Source organism: Pseudozyma flocculosa (assembly GCF_000417875.1).
Source record: "Pseudozyma flocculosa PF-1 unplaced genomic scaffold scaffold00002, whole genome shotgun sequence".
NCBI lineage: Eukaryota > Fungi > Basidiomycota > Ustilaginomycetes > Ustilaginales > Ustilaginaceae > Pseudozyma > Pseudozyma flocculosa.
The window spans coordinates 1,244,151-1,258,313 of NW_006920870.1; the positions used below are offsets into that span (position 1 = coordinate 1,244,151).

General features: G+C 64.1%; 7 protein-coding genes across 7 annotated transcripts in view; 3 read left to right on the plus strand and 4 right to left on the minus strand.

Annotated features, from left to right (window-relative positions):
• The window catches only part of PFL1_01056 (uncharacterized protein), a gene marked incomplete at both ends in the record, with an annotated part of 2,552 nt that extends 2,319 nt beyond the window's left edge, over window positions 1-233 (plus strand). Inside the window, one exon of the mRNA XM_007878556.1 lies at window positions 219-233. Coding sequence (XP_007876747.1) covers window positions 219-233 — 15 coding nt within the window. The remainder of the gene's footprint in view (window positions 1-218) is intronic.
• A 39-nt stretch (window positions 234-272) lies between these two features.
• Window positions 273-2,051, minus strand: PFL1_01057 (uncharacterized protein; the record flags this gene model as incomplete). The annotated part of the gene is made up of 3 exons (XM_007878557.1): window positions 273-421; window positions 535-1,836; window positions 1,946-2,051. The coding sequence occupies 3 exons, from the start codon at window positions 2,049-2,051 to the stop codon at window positions 273-275; spliced, it is 1,557 nt and encodes a 518-aa protein (XP_007876748.1).
• A 470-nt stretch (window positions 2,052-2,521) lies between these two features.
• Window positions 2,522-4,504, plus strand: PFL1_01058 (uncharacterized protein; the record flags this gene model as incomplete). The annotated part of the gene is made up of 1 exon (XM_007878558.1): window positions 2,522-4,504. The coding sequence occupies one exon, from the start codon at window positions 2,522-2,524 to the stop codon at window positions 4,502-4,504; it is 1,983 nt and encodes a 660-aa protein (XP_007876749.1).
• Window positions 4,505-5,230: 726 nt separating this feature from the next.
• Window positions 5,231-6,688, plus strand: PFL1_01059 (uncharacterized protein; the record flags this gene model as incomplete). The annotated part of the gene is made up of 4 exons (XM_007878559.1): window positions 5,231-5,281; window positions 5,391-5,952; window positions 6,087-6,388; window positions 6,509-6,688. The coding sequence occupies 4 exons, from the start codon at window positions 5,231-5,233 to the stop codon at window positions 6,686-6,688; spliced, it is 1,095 nt and encodes a 364-aa protein (XP_007876750.1).
• Window positions 6,689-7,341: 653 nt separating this feature from the next.
• PFL1_01060 (uncharacterized protein) lies at window positions 7,342-8,080 on the minus strand (the record flags this gene model as incomplete). The annotated part of the gene is made up of 3 exons (XM_007878560.1): window positions 7,342-7,575; window positions 7,700-7,847; window positions 7,977-8,080. The coding sequence occupies 3 exons, from the start codon at window positions 8,078-8,080 to the stop codon at window positions 7,342-7,344; spliced, it is 486 nt and encodes a 161-aa protein (XP_007876751.1).
• Window positions 8,081-9,614: 1,534 nt separating this feature from the next.
• On the minus strand, window positions 9,615-12,461 carry PFL1_01061 (uncharacterized protein; the record flags this gene model as incomplete). The annotated part of the gene is made up of 3 exons (XM_007878561.1): window positions 9,615-9,723; window positions 9,838-9,927; window positions 10,024-12,461. 3 exons carry the CDS (start codon window positions 12,459-12,461, stop codon window positions 9,615-9,617), a joined length of 2,637 nt encoding a protein of 878 aa, XP_007876752.1.
• A 1,497-nt stretch (window positions 12,462-13,958) lies between these two features.
• PFL1_01062 (uncharacterized protein) overlaps window positions 13,959-14,163 on the minus strand; it is a gene marked incomplete at both ends in the record, with an annotated part of 4,866 nt that continues 4,661 nt past the window's right edge. Inside the window, one exon of the mRNA XM_007878562.1 lies at window positions 13,959-14,117. Coding sequence (XP_007876753.1) covers window positions 13,959-14,117 — 159 coding nt within the window. The remainder of the gene's footprint in view (window positions 14,118-14,163) is intronic.

The window sequence follows — 14,163 nt, forward strand, 5'->3', positions numbered from 1 at the left end:
CGTCCGTACCGGTCCCGTACCCGTACCGTACCGTACGTACGTACGTCGTACGTACGTCGTCGTCCGTCCCGTCCCGTCCTCTCTCGTCTCGTCTCTCTCTCTCTCTCTCCTCCTCCTCTCCTCTCCTCTCTCTCTCTCTCTCTCTCTCTCTCTCTCTCTCTCTCTCTCTCGCCCGCTGCCATGATTCCCCGTTTGCTACTCATTCCTGATCGACGAAGATCCGTCTCTTCTAGCTTCTAGTCGGCGATAATCCAAGAAAGTCTTGCTGCGTCTCAGGCACCCTGCATCTCGTCGTCGTCGTCGTCGTCGTCGTCGTCGTCGTCGGAGTTGGGAGCAGGGTCGAGCTGGTCGAGTTTGTCAGCTACGATTTCGAGCTGGGAGCGGGTCCATTTGATGGCCTGGTTGAGGATCGTCAGTTGACCTGAGAGGGGGGGGGGGGGGGGATCGCAGAGGAGGGAGAGGATGGGGAGTCGATACTTTATTCGCGGGCGAGCAGCGAAGATCGGAAGGGGGGAAGACGGGGCAGGGACGTACCCTGTCGATAGACGTCAACCATATCCCACACCTTCCTCCGTACGGGCGCATCCTCATCCGCCTCCCCCTCCTCCTCCTCCCCGGTCTCCTGAGGTGGAATGCGCACGAGCATCTCCTCGATCTGGGCCTGGATGGTTCGAAACGACTTGCGTTTCTGCACCAGCAGCACCTCGAGCGTCTCTAGCGTTTCGCCATGGAGTTCCAGCTCTTCCACCTCCCTCTCCCTCTCCCTCTCGTCATCTTCGAATTTCTGCGGGGGCGAAGACGAGCGAGGAGCGGGATCAGGAGCGGCGAGTTGGATCCTAGCTCGGACCTCGTCGATCAAGCCGGGTGGAGGCGCAGAGCTGCTCCGTAGCCACCGGTACGTGCCCGCTTCCAGTTGATGCCGCTTGGCCTCACCCTCCGCCCCCTCCTCGCCGGCGTCGCCCTGCCGCTGTCCGAGCTTGAGCGTGAGGAAATCGTCCTGCCCTCCCGGTAGGACAAAGGCGTAGGATCCAAGCAGCTCCTCGTTGCTCTTGGGTCCGTAGTTGTTGAGCACCTCGGACGTTGCGGCGATGGGGTAGCGAGTGGTGAACACCACTCTGGCATCACCTGCGTCGCCGTTGTCGGGGCCGGTGCAGGGAGGGGATGCGGGTTGAGCGGACCATGTGACGGGCATGGACCGGGCGTGGTTGGGCAGGTCGAGGGCGGGTATGAGTACCGGTCCGTCGTCGGGCGAGAGGGAAGGGAGGAGCGTGGGTGGGAATGCGCGCGAGAGGGACACTGCATTCGACCAGCGGTACAGGCTCAGCGTGGCGGCGCGGTCGACGAGACGGTCAAGGCCGTCGAGGATGGCGCTACCCGTCGAGCCGGGCTGGACGGAGGTACGCCAGCCATGCAGCCATTTGAGGATTGTGTCGTGCTCCTCGTCTGTCTGGCGGAGCTTGTCCAGGGTGGCGCCGTGGAGCGGCGTTGCAGCGAGCAGGTCCAGCTCGCGACGTCGGAAGAGTAGCGGGATGGGGACGGATCGAGGCAGGGAACGCACGTAGCCGATGTGGTCGTGCAGGTCGCCTCGATGCGCCGCATCGTCATGCGAGGCCCCGTCGGCGCTGTCGACGTGGAGCAAGAGGAGACGGACGAGGAAGATGTAGAAGATGGCCCACTTGTCGTGGGACAGTGCGGGGGAATCGGTGGATCCAAAGACGCGGCCGATGGCCGACCGGGCGCTGGGCGAGGAGATGCACATGCGCGCTGGTACGCTTAGTATCTGTGTTGGTTCCGGGAGTGGGGCGGTGGCGTAGAGGCCGAGGCCGGTTTGTGGGTCTATGGAAGGGGAATGAGGGCAGGGAGCGGTGAGCTAGGGACCAGGCTGGGCGGGGTCAGATGGGTGCGGTGCGGTGCGGTGCGGTGCGGTGCGGTGGGGTTCACTGACCTCGTCTGACATGGACATCGGGATGGAGATGTATCCCGTGCTGCGCGAACCAGCGCGACAGGTGGTCGGGCTGGCGGTCTTGTTGCCCTCGATGGTCGGCGGTCATGGTGGTCGATGCGGGATCGAGGAGGGAGGGAAGAAAGGTTCTGCTGCTGCTGCTGCTGCTGCTGGGATCCGGTGGCCCGGCGGTGGAGCTTTGGACTTTTCCGTCTGTGGAGGCGGGTGGGCGGGCGAGTTGCGCTTTCCGAGTTCCGAATTTCTCTTCTTTCCGGGAAAAAGAGTAGGCTAGGGTGCGTGGCCGGCTGAAGTTGGCTGGCTGGCTGGCTGGCTGGCTGGCTGGCCTCTCTGGCTGTCTGCTGCGCCATCTTGCTTGGTTGTGCCTCCACACCAACACCTTTTTAGCAGGCGCCCTCTTTGGCCCGTCTCTGGCACCCGCACCCACCAACACGCGCTCGCCTTGGCCGCCAGCCTCTTGCTTGAACCCCCACCGCCCGCCTGCTCGCCCTTCGTTCCGCCTTCCTCGTCGTCCGTCCCAACCTTCCCGCTCACCCGCACTATACCCTGACCCAAATCGCAATGTCGCCCAACGATCCCATCGTCATCTCGGACGACGACGAAACTGCATCCGAATCCGAGAGGGACCCGCCCCCGTCGCGCACCCATCCGACCACCACGGCCAAACCCACCCTCACCACAGCATCACAACCCCCCACTGCCGCAGCATCGTCGAGCAACACCGCATCGTCGTCGAAGGATTCCACAGCATCGACCCTCCCGGCGCCCCCGCAGTCCTTTCTCGTCGCCCTCGACCGCGCGCAGATGGAGCGCGATAGGCGCGAGCGCAACCGCAAGCGCCGTCGCGCAGAGGGCAACGCCTCCAGCTCCGAGGACGACAAGAAAACCCAAAACAAGGCCATCAAGGTCTCGCACAGCGATGGCCAGGCTACAGCCTCCTCCTCATCAGCCGCGTCCCTCCCCACAACCGCGCCCACAGGCTCTCGAACCGAGTCGATCCGTCCCGACGACCGTTTCTGGCACGGCACCGTCAAAGTCTCTTACAATGAGCACGCCGTCGCCGGCTTGAGGGGCTGTACCTTCGACTCATTGCTTCTGCCGGCGACGCCCTCGGCGGCTCGCGGGCTGAGGAGCGTCGTCATGTCCACCTATGACCTGCACATTGACTGGCTGCAGGCCCACTTTCCGCGCGACATCAGCGCCACCCTCATCTACGATCCTCCGCCCATCAATGAACGCTCCTTCGCCAGACCCGTGCCCTCAGGTCTTTATCCAATCAGTCGCATCCCTGGTAGCCTGGATATCCCGGGCTGGACCTGGGCCGTGCCGCGGCTTCCAAAGGGAGGTCCCCTGACACAGCATGTCAAGCTCCTTGTGCTCGAGCACGCCGACTTCGTCCGCGTCGCCATCCTCTCCGCGAACCTCAACGCCATGGACTGGGAGACGAGCGAGAACACCGCCTTCATCCAAGACTTTCCGCTGCGCTCGGTCGGAGCGCGAGCGGAAGCACCGCCGACCGCGGGGCGGCCATCGACCAACGACTTCGAGGATCAGCTCGGCCGCGTCCTTCGCAGCTTCGGCGTCCTACCGCAGAGCCACCCGATCTGGACCACGCTCGCTCGCACCGACTTCTCCAAGGCGGCTGCAAGGATCGTCGCAAGCTGGCCCCAGTCGGGTCCCCTCGCGGGCTGGGACTCGATGGAGGTCCAAGGCCTGAGCAGGCTCGGCAAGGTCGTCAGAGATCTGGGCTTGCCTCTGGAGAAGGGAGGCGTCCTGATCGAAGCGCAGGGCTCATCGCTGGCAACGTACAACCGAAAGTGGCTCCACCAGTTCGAGCTGATCGCCTCGGGCATCGACCCGCGAGGTGTCCTGCCGCTCAGCACGCAGGATGCCAAGCAGGCCTTGCCGCCTATCAAGATCCTGTTCCCCACGCAGCGCTACGTCGAGGAGGGCTCGGCATCCGGCATCGCAGGCGGCGGGACGTTCTTTGGCAAGGCGGATACATGGGCCGCGTCCGAGTTCAAGGCACTCTACCACCAGCCGCGCAGTCGGCGCGGCGAGCTGCTCATGCACGCCAAATCGTTGCTCGCCTTCTTGCCGTCGGCACAGGATGTTATCGACCAAGCCTTCCGCGATGGACAAACGCTCAAGGAGGGTGGCAGCAGCGCAGGCTCTTCGACGGCCCGAAGCAGCGGCAGCGCCGGCGGCGGTAGCGGCGGCAGCAGCACGGCAGAACGGCCCATCGGCTGGACGTACTTGGGCAGCTCCAACTTTACGAAGGCGGCGCACGGCACCATCAGCGGCAGGCAGACGGCACCGACCATGTCGACGTCCAACTGGGAGCTCGGCGTCGTCTTCCCGCTCTACAGGAGCGAGGTCGAGCGCAGCGGGGCCGACTGCCTCGCCCTCCGCGCCATCACCTATCGGCGCCCGGTGGAGCCCTATGGACCGGAAGACACGCCCTGGGACATCATGACCTTGAAGAGGGCGCTGGTAGAGGCCGAGCGCAGACGGCGCGAACTGCAAAGCGGCTTGGCGATGTAGTGGGACGGCTCGGACCGGAGACGGCGATGCAGAGCCATGTCGGCGATGGCGAGGGTGCGGGGGTGGATGGCGAAGCCGGGAGAGGTGGCAGCGAAGGGACAGTCGTCACAGACTGATAGTTGGGTCGCGCCTTGGAGGTGATCATGCCGCACGGCAGCGGGGCGCTGCACGGTGACGGGCCTCGAGGGTTGAAGTGAGTGGGCGGCATCTGTAATGGCCCACGAAAATTTTTCAAGTCAACCGCCCGCGCCGATTTTGTAGTGCCATTTGAATGCTTCGACCCGCTTCCAAAAAATCAGCGGCGAAGAGACAGCGAGCGAGCGAGCGCCCTCCTCGTGATCATGGCCCGCTGCTCCCGGCTTGTCAGGGCAGGGCAGCGCACGATGATGCTTCCGACCCACCTCGTCCTCGCCACCATCACCACCACCACCGTCATCATCATTCCGACCGCCACACTGCTTCTTCCTGGCCCTCTCGTCACCTGCACTGCGACTGAACAGCACAGCACCTTGAGCACCGCCACAGCCACAGCGCCATAGCTAGCTCGACTGACCGACGGACTTTTGAGCTTGGCCACCTCTCGCCACACGACCCGACCGCACCTCCAAGCGTACACACGCAAACGGGGCTCTGACCGCACGAAGACTGTGCCCCGCTGCTTCTTGGCCCGCCGGCGCTCGCCAGACCAACCGCTCCGCCAACCCATATATAGCAGGCCCGCCCAAGATGCCACCAAAGAAGGCCCAGGGCGGCGGCCAGAAGGTCGTCGTTGACAAGGTGCGTTGTCGCGGGTCTTCACTGTGCTCATCTTGTCCAGCCATGCCTCTCCGTGCGCAGGCCTGCTGATGCTCCCCCTCCTCCGCCTCTACCTGATTCGCCCCCGCAGACGTTCGGCATGAAGAACAAAAAGGGAGGCAAGGCGCAGAAGCAGGTGCAGATGATCCAGCAGCAGCAGCAGCAGGCGGGCAAGTCGAAAGAGCAGCTGGCAAAGGAGAAGCAAAAGCAGGCCGAGAAAAAGGCGGCGGCCGAGGCGGCGAAGCTGCTGGCGAGCGACCCCATGTTTTCCATTGTGCAGCCAAAGGTGCCGTTCGGCGTCGACCCCAAGACTGTCACCTGCGCCTTTTGGAAGGCGGGCAAGTGCGACAAGGGCTCGCGCTGCAAGTACGGGCACTCGCTCGACGCCGGGCGCAAGGTCGAGAAAAAGGACCTGTACACGGACACGAGAGAGGCGGGCGACGACGCCAAGAAGAACGACACGATGGACAAGTGGGACCTCGAGAAGCTGGGCCAGGTCGTCATGAGCAAGCACGGCAACCCAAAGAGCACCACCGACAAGGTGTGCAAGTTCTTCCTCCAGGCCGTCGAGGACGGCAAGTACGGATGGTTCTGGGAGTGCCCCAACGGCGGCGAAAAGTGCATGTACCGGCACCGGCTGCCGCCAGGTTTCGGTGAGTGCGGTCGAGGGAGGTCCGCGGCGCCCGGTTGCCCGTCTGCTTCCATGCAGGACTGCGTTCGTGGAGCTGACGGTGCCCCCGCTTTGGAGCAAAACGCTGCTCTACCGAATTCCGCCGCTGCCGCTCAGTTCTCAAGTCGCAGAAGAAGGAGCTCGAGGAGCTGGAAAAGGCCAACGAGATTTCGCTCGAAGACTTCCTCGAGACGGAGCGGCACAAGCTGGGGTCGAACCTGACGCCGGTGACGGCCGAGACGTTTTCCAAGTGGAAAAAGGAGCGGGTGGACAAAAAGGCGGCCGAGGAGGACATGCTCAAGGCCAAGAAGGCGGCGCAGGCGCAGGCCAACAAGATGGCGGGCCTCAGCGGAAGGGAAATGTTTACCCTCAACCCGGACATGTTTGTCGACGACGAGGACGGCGACGGGGACGGAGAGGTGAGTGGTTGCCGAGGCCCCCCTTCGTGCGGCCCCCCCACCCTCTCTTGGATTCGTGGTCGACTGACGCCGCACGGCTTCCTTTGCGCTCCTTTCAATTTCCCCCTTTGACGACGACAGTTCGACATGCAGCAATACTTTACCAAGGACTGGGAGCAGGGCCGACAGTCGGACGACGAGGACGGCGGCGACGACGATGGCGACGGCGACGATCAGGACCGGGGCGAGGGCAAGGCCAACGGCGACAAGGCGGCCGAGGCCGTCACCAATGGCGTCGAGAAGATGTCGGTCCAGGCCTGAAGTGCGGGGTAGAGGCAGATTTGTGTCCCCCGTCCGTGTCATGTCATTGTCGCATCGAGCTGCGGCAGCAGCAGCATCCCGTCTTGCAACCAGCATATCTCCGTCGCCATACCGGCGTCGATCTTTCGTTCCTGCTGGGCTGCCACGCAGCTGCAGAGCCATGCTGTGGTCTTCTGTGTTGGCGTCGCATCTCCTTGCTGCCGGACAGGGGCGACAGGCGAGGGTTGGTTTACAGGTTCCGTCCATGGCCTTGCTTGGACCAAGGCGGGTTGGGCGGGTGGGCCAGGTGGGCCAAGGTGAGAAGAAAAAAGAAGTGGAGGTTGGGCCCGCTGCTTGGCGTTGAAAATCGGCCCACCTCGGCCCGTCCCGCCAGGTAAGGCAGTCAGGCCAGGCAACGACGGACCATCATGGCTGTAGCCGTTTCTTCCCGCTCACGGCGTCCTGCCAAGGTCAGGCGGGACTCTTGGGTCCGGGCCACACCAGTCGTTCGTGCACAGCAAGAATACAGATGCATTGCGCCGGAGCTCAACGGGTCCAAACGAACACATTCCGCCGCCAGCCGCCTCCTCACATCATCCCTGTCCCACGTTCGCTCGTTCGCTCGGGGGGAAATGGGGCGGTCAAGTTCCTCGCCCCCAGCCGGCCCTCTGGTCTCACTGCTTGAGGAGCTTCTCGATGGTCTCGGCAATGGCGCTGGGCTTGGTGTTGGAGCCGTAGCGCTCGACGACGTTGCCCTGCTTGTCGACGAGGAACTTGGTAAAGTTCCACTTGATCATCTCGGTGCCCAGGATGCCCTTCTTGGCCGACTTGAGGAAGCTAAACACCTCGTTGGTGTTGCTCCCGTTGACGTCCGACTTGGCCATCATTGGGAACGAGACGCCGTAGTTCTGCGCGCACGTCGAATACGGTCAAGGAGAGGGAGAGGAGAGGGACGTGAGTTGGGGCAACACGAAAGAAGGGAGAGAGGGGAGGGCAGGGCAGGGCAGGGCAGGGCAGGGAGGGGCAACGTACCCTCTGGCAGAAGGTGACAATCTCGTCATTGTTTCCCGGATCTTGGGATGCAAACTGGTTGGACGGGAATCCGAGCACCACGAGGCCCTGGTCGGCGTACTTTTTGTTGAGCTCCTCGAGCTCAGCAAACTGGGGCGTGTATCCGCACCTGGGCCATCGCGACGAGGGGGGGAGGGGGCGACAAGTCGGTGTCAGATCCGACTACGTTGGCTTGCCTTAACCTGGGCTGCTCGACAACGGCGCCCCAGGGGGGAGAGAGGGGGGGGGGGCGACTCACTTTGACGCCGTGTTGACAATCAGGACAACCTTGCCCTTGAGCTGGTCAAAGGTGTAGGTCTCTTCGTTGGGCTTGAGCGCCTTGAGGTCGTAGAACTGCACCATGTCGGGCTGGATATCTCGTTGCGGGTTGGAGTGAAGGGAGGGCGAGCGAGGGGTATCGTCGGTGGTGGTGGTGGTGGAGAAAAGACAAGGAAATGGCGGTTAGAGGATCGACAGGATCAGGCGATGCGGTGCCTGCCACGTCTGCCGGCCTTTTCACGTTACACTCCCCCCCCCCTTCGACGACCGACGGACGGAGGGACGGCCAACGGACGGCGCGGCGGCGGACGGTTGGATAGGCTAGGAGAAGCGGGCAAGCTCAAATTTCAGGTTTACCCAGATCGACACCACGGTCAGGCCGGCTGGCCAGGCCAGGCCGGCGGGCTTCCCCCGTCCTTCGTTGCCGCTTTCTCTTACATCATGGGACGCGGCCTGCGGCTAGAACCCGGCGCCCAGCGCCAGCCCGCCCGCTGCGTCTCTGTGCCGAGCGCCGCCAATTTCAGCCAAAGCAAGCAGCAGCAGCAGCTTCTATTCGGGCGCGGGGCGGATCTCGGTGTGCGTGTTTCAGGCACCTTTGCCTTGCCCTAGCCTGCCCTGGCGTACCCAAACGGCTTTTGGATCTTCGCCTCTCGCTCGTGACCCAACCCGCACCACATCTTGGGAGCTCACAGGTGTCCATCATCTGCTTGGTGGTCATTCCAACGACGACAAGGCCGGCCTTTCCTTCAGCGCCGTTTCGGCTCGCAACGGCGACAGAGCAACGGTGTACCCCTCTTCTTTGCCTCGTTGCAGGCTACTGTGGAGGAAGCAAGCAATCAGGCGTGCAGCCAGGCATGCGTGCAGCGTGACACGACGAGCGGAGCGCCGTGTCATACCAGCCTGACCTGGCCTGGCCTGGCCTGGACTGGCAGGTGGCAGTACTGTACGTTGCAGCGACACCCCCGCCCCGGCCCCCCGGGGAATCGGCGTTAAGCCTTCCTTCCTTCCATTGCGTCCTTCCATGCACATCCACGCCACGCCACGCAACGCGATGCTTTGCGCCCCCTCCATGGAGACTCAGGCAGGCAAGCAAGCCAGCAAGCGCGCCCTGAGGGCATGGCTCTTCCATCCGATCCGGTCCGATACGATGCGGTGCGGTGCGGTGCGGGTGCGGTGCGGGTGCGGGTGCGGCGTTAGGGTCCTCCGAACGAGGCCAAGATCGACAGAGAGACAGGTAGACAGGTTCCGCTGGAATGTACGTACTGACCGGTACATACCTACGGCATTCGGCAATCAACCAACCCACCCACCCGGTACCGGTCCCGTCGCCGTCGCCATCGCCGTCGCCATCGCCGTCGGACCGGTACCTTCACGCCTTGCTTCCGACGCAACCTTGAATGATCCCTGATCTCCACCGCCCCACATGCACACATGAGCCCGGCCAGTCGTGTCGCGAGGTCCAGGACTTCCTGGTTTGATTCCTTGGTTCGGTTCTTCGATTCGGGTCGGTGCGGGCACGGCACGGTAGGCTCTGGCGAACGACGCTGCTGCCATGTAGTCTTTCCTTCATCTTCGACGACCTCCTTGATCCTCCCTAGCTCGTCTCTCTCCCTGCGCATCACCTCCGAACGCCGTAAAAGTCGTCCGGGTGCTGCAGCGCCGCCACGGCGCGCCTCTGGTGCGTCGTGAGGAACGTCAGGCCCACCTGGTAGCTCGCATTCATCCATCTGTCGGTCGGGTCAGATGACGGGGCGAAAGGGCGGATCCGAAGGGTGTCAGCTCCACCGTCGGCGCACACACGACACCCGATTCAGCCCCTCGTCCAGCCCCAGCCAACTCACCCGAAGCCCTCCTTGGGCACAAACGCAAAGTCGAGCCCCTGGTTGCCGTACTCGGCGTCGACCATGTGGCTCAGATTGACGGCGTCGAACCTGGGGGCAGGGAGGGATTGAAAATGGCAGGCAAGATGGGCCGCAGGTCAGCAACCCCAGTCCGCCGGCCTCTTTGGCGGCCACGCCTGCACTCACTTCTCGGGCACCGTGCCGTTAAAGTCGACAAACGCCACCGTCATCATGTACAGCCAGCGGTATGCCAGCCGCCGCGCCTCCTCGAGGTAGCCGTACCGCTCCAGCCCGACCCACGCCAGCACATTGTGCGGCGGCCACGCATACGGATAGTCCCACTGGCGGTTGGGACGGTCGAGGGAGATCTTGCCGCGCGAGTCCTCTGTGCCGGAGACGAGGCCGCCCTGGACCTCGAAGCGCTTGAGGGAGCGGTGGACGAGCTTGGCCGCCTGGTCCTCGCTGGCCATGCCCGCCCACATGGCCCAGAAGGCGGTGACGCTCTCGTACACGCTCTGCTCCTCGGTGCGGGTGTCGTAGTCGTAGTAGAGGCCCATGCCGTCGTTCCAGCAGTAGCGGTCCACCTGGGCCTTGCGGTGCGCGGCGCGGGCGAACCACTCGGCGCTCGTCTGGGGCGTCTCGGTCGAGCGCGAGGGCTTGCCGCCGGCGGGCGCCGACGCCGCCATCGAGGGCGGCAGCGGCCCGTTGAGGGTAAAGTCGTCGACCAGTTCGAGGCTGTCGTCAAACACCTCGCGGATGGCCGTGGCGATGTCGACCTCGTACTTGTACAGCAGGGCGTTGAGGTCGATGGTGGCCAGGTCGGCGCAGCGCTTCTCGAAGCGGTAGGTCGTGTCGTGGCCGCTCTCGCGGACGGCGCGGTCGTGCATAAAGTAGAGGTCGAGCTCGGGCTCCTTGACCTCGCCAAAGTTGTACTTGCGGGTGAACTCGTTGACGCTGCAGCCGTGCTTCTCGGCATAGGGACGGAGGACGTGGGTAAAGTGCGACGCCTCGGTCTCGGGCGGCACGCCGAGGCCCTCGGGGCGGTAGCGCGACAGCTGCGTCTTGGCGTCGTACCGCGGCTCGCTCATCCACACGGTGTGGTACTCTTTGATGGCGGCGCGGATGGCCGAGCGTAGCCACTCCTTGTTCTCGGCATCGTCGGCCGGGTCGAGGCGCGAGTAGACCTGCAGCGCCAGGTCGGTCAGGAACGGCGGCTGGGCGCGCATCAGGTAGTAGGTGCGGTTGCCGTTGAGGATCTTGCCGTAGTGCTTGATCTCAAAGATAAAGTGGTCGACGATGCCCTTGGCCAGGTCGACGAGGTTGTCGACAACGAGGCCTAGGGCGATAAAATACGAGTCCCAATTATAGAGCTCGTTGAAGCGAGCGCCGGGCACGACGAAGGGGATGCCCTTGAGGCCGCGCTTTTCGCCGGTCGAGGGGTCGATGTCGTCGCGCATGGCGAGGGCGAGGAGGCCGGGCCTGTCGTTGAGGTCGCGGGTGAACTCGGGGGTGATGGTGGGGGGCAGGGCCTCTACCGAGAGGTTGAGCGAGGGGCGGTCGTGTGCGACCTTGCGGTAGTAGTCGAGCATCTCGGTCTCGGAAGCGGGGACATAGATGCGCGGGTTCTGGGACTTTGAGCGGTTCTTTGGGTCCGAGAGGATGGCGTCGAGGCCGTCGCCGTCGATGCGGCGGGTGAGGTTGTGCCAGAAGCTCTGGCTGATCATGCGCGAGAGGCGGTCGACGGGGTTCTCGGTGAGCCTGGCCTCGTCAAGGACGATGCGCTTGCGGCCGTGCTCGCGGGCGAGGGCGAGCTCCTGGAGGAGATTGGAGAGCATATAGGTGCCGCGGATGTCGAAGCCCTTGTAGCCGTTGCTGGTGGCGGTGCCGAGCGAGAGGACCTTTGGGCCGCTGTCGGTGATGCAGATCTGGAAGTTGCCGTCGGTGTCCTCCTGCTCGAGGACGAGGCGCATCGTCTCCTCGACGTCGACGATGAAGCGGCGGGGCGCCTCGTGTACGGCGTCGTGGCTGAGGCGGCGTGCGCGGATGATGGTGTCGTCGTTCATCTTGTTGGGCCTGCGCTTCTGCTGGCCCATGCTGTAGGTGCGGACGACGCCGCGTGCGCGCTGCATCTGGCGCTGCTTTTCCGAGTCGACGTTTGGTGCGGCTGCGCCCTTTGTGAAGCTGCCCGAGAGGATGGTGGCCTTGTCCTGGTCCTCGCCGTAGGCCTGGTCCGGGTCGGGGATGTCGTTGTTCTTTGCGACGGTGCGTGCGCCTCCTGCGGGCTGGAGCGGGTTGCCGGCGGGCGTGGGAATGTCGAGGGGGGCGGCGGTGGTTGAGGGCGCGTCTTGCTTTGGCGTGGAAGCGCCGTTGTCGTAGGCGTTTGCGTTGAATCCGGTCGGGACCGAGGGGATGTCGAAGCTGTCGTCGGAGTGGGATACCGCGCTCGAGTTTACGCTCATCCTGCGCATCTGGGAGGCGAGGGAGCGGAAGTGTTCCCTGCTTGCGGTGTCTGCGTCGTGCTCGTCGTAGAAGCCGTCTGCATCCTGGTTCTTTGTGAAGGGGCTACGGGGCGAGAGAGGAGGCTGCGGGGGGGCAGCGTCCCTCTGCTGCTGCGAGGACGACATGGTCTGTTGTCGATGCAGCGCGGGGGGAGTGCTCTGTGTATGGGAAGAGAGGCTCTAGGAGGAGGAGGGGTAGCGGGTTGTGCGCGAGTGCGAGTGCGGAGATGGGGACGTGCTGTAGGCTGTGGGAGCAGCGGTGGACGGGGATGGGGGTACGGTGTGCCTAATGACGAGGTGAAGGTGGCGGCGGTAGATGTCGACGCGGGTCGTGGCCAAGAGAGAAGCAAGGAGCTAGAGAGAGGTGGCCAGGTGGTCGCTCGAGGTGCAGCCCAACCCGCCTACAGAGTATCGCCTGCACTGTGCCCGCCAGGCCAGATCATGTCGCCCCGCCCCACGGGCCAGCCAAAAAAGCGCAGCCACGCCGCCACGCCGCCACGCCGCCACGCCACCGCCCACAGAGAGACAGGAGGTGGAGGGGGGAGGGCCCAGTCGAAAATTCAATTTAATTCCCTCCGAGGGCTGCCCGCCTGCCTGCCTGCCTGCCTGCCTGCAGCTGGCATCCACGTATTCGTCGCTGGCCTACGCCGCCTACGCCTCACCCGGCTCCCCAACCGACGACAGCTTTCCACCTCGCTCACCCTGCCCGGCTCTTCCGCGCAGCAGCCAGAGACAAGCAGACACACACACACATACACACACAGGAGAGGCAACGAGGTTAGAGGTCTCTCCGGAATCAGAGGCCCGCCAGCGACCCCAACCCGATCCTCGAGCGACGCCAGGCCCCGCCGATGTCAAGCAGACCGGCCTGCCCTGCCCGCAGAAACAGCCACAAGGTAGAGAGACGCCGCACACACGCCCAGCACTGTGACGCACAAACCCTCTCAGCAACGCATGCCCGTGCAGCAGGGCCGGCCGGCCCCTCTATCTGGACAATCCGCGCACGGACCAAGACACCGGCCCCATGTCATGCTCCTTGGGCCCATCGTCCATCATGCCACCATCCTAGCTATCCCATGCATGCTCCACCACGACGCCACGCCGAAGTGCCACAGCAGAAACAAGGGGGACGAGGGTCATGTGCCAGCACCCTCCCGTCTAGGCCAGCGAGCGGAGCGCAAAGGCGGGCGGCGGGGTGCGCATCAAAGTCTCGCTCTCGAGTCACCACAATGATAGCAGGCCAGATCCGACCGACTCGACGTCGTCTTTCGTCACGAGGCGCGGCGGCGAGAGGGCTCAGTCCATCTTCATCTCGAATCTCTGGCTTCTTGCTTTGGCGCAGCAAACGGGAGCGCGGTCGACACACTGACTACAGACAGAAATACAGATAAAGGTGGGCGAGCGAAGGCAGACATGGGCGAGCAAGGAGGGAAGCGAGGGGGCGAGGCGAGGAGATAGGGAGCGATGCTAGACAAGCGGCTTGGATCCTAGAAACGAGGCGCGCAACAAGAAAAGTCTACGTACGATAACAACGACGATTGGCTTGGATACGGTCCGTGGTGAGAGGAGATGGGATGAGATGGATGGGGTCCGTTGAAATGCGAGGCTCAGCACTCGAGATGCTCAGAACCGGAGAAACTTGGGCCAGCGGGTGTTGCCACCGCCGGTCGCGCCCTCGTCGGCTTCGTCGCCGCCGCCTTCCTCCTCCTCCTGCGCTCGCGGCAGCGGCTGCGAAGACGACGACGGGACACCTCCTCCGCGACTGGCCGCTTCGGCCGCACGCTGGGCGGCGCTGGCGACGCGGGGGGAAGGACGCCAGCTCGCAGTC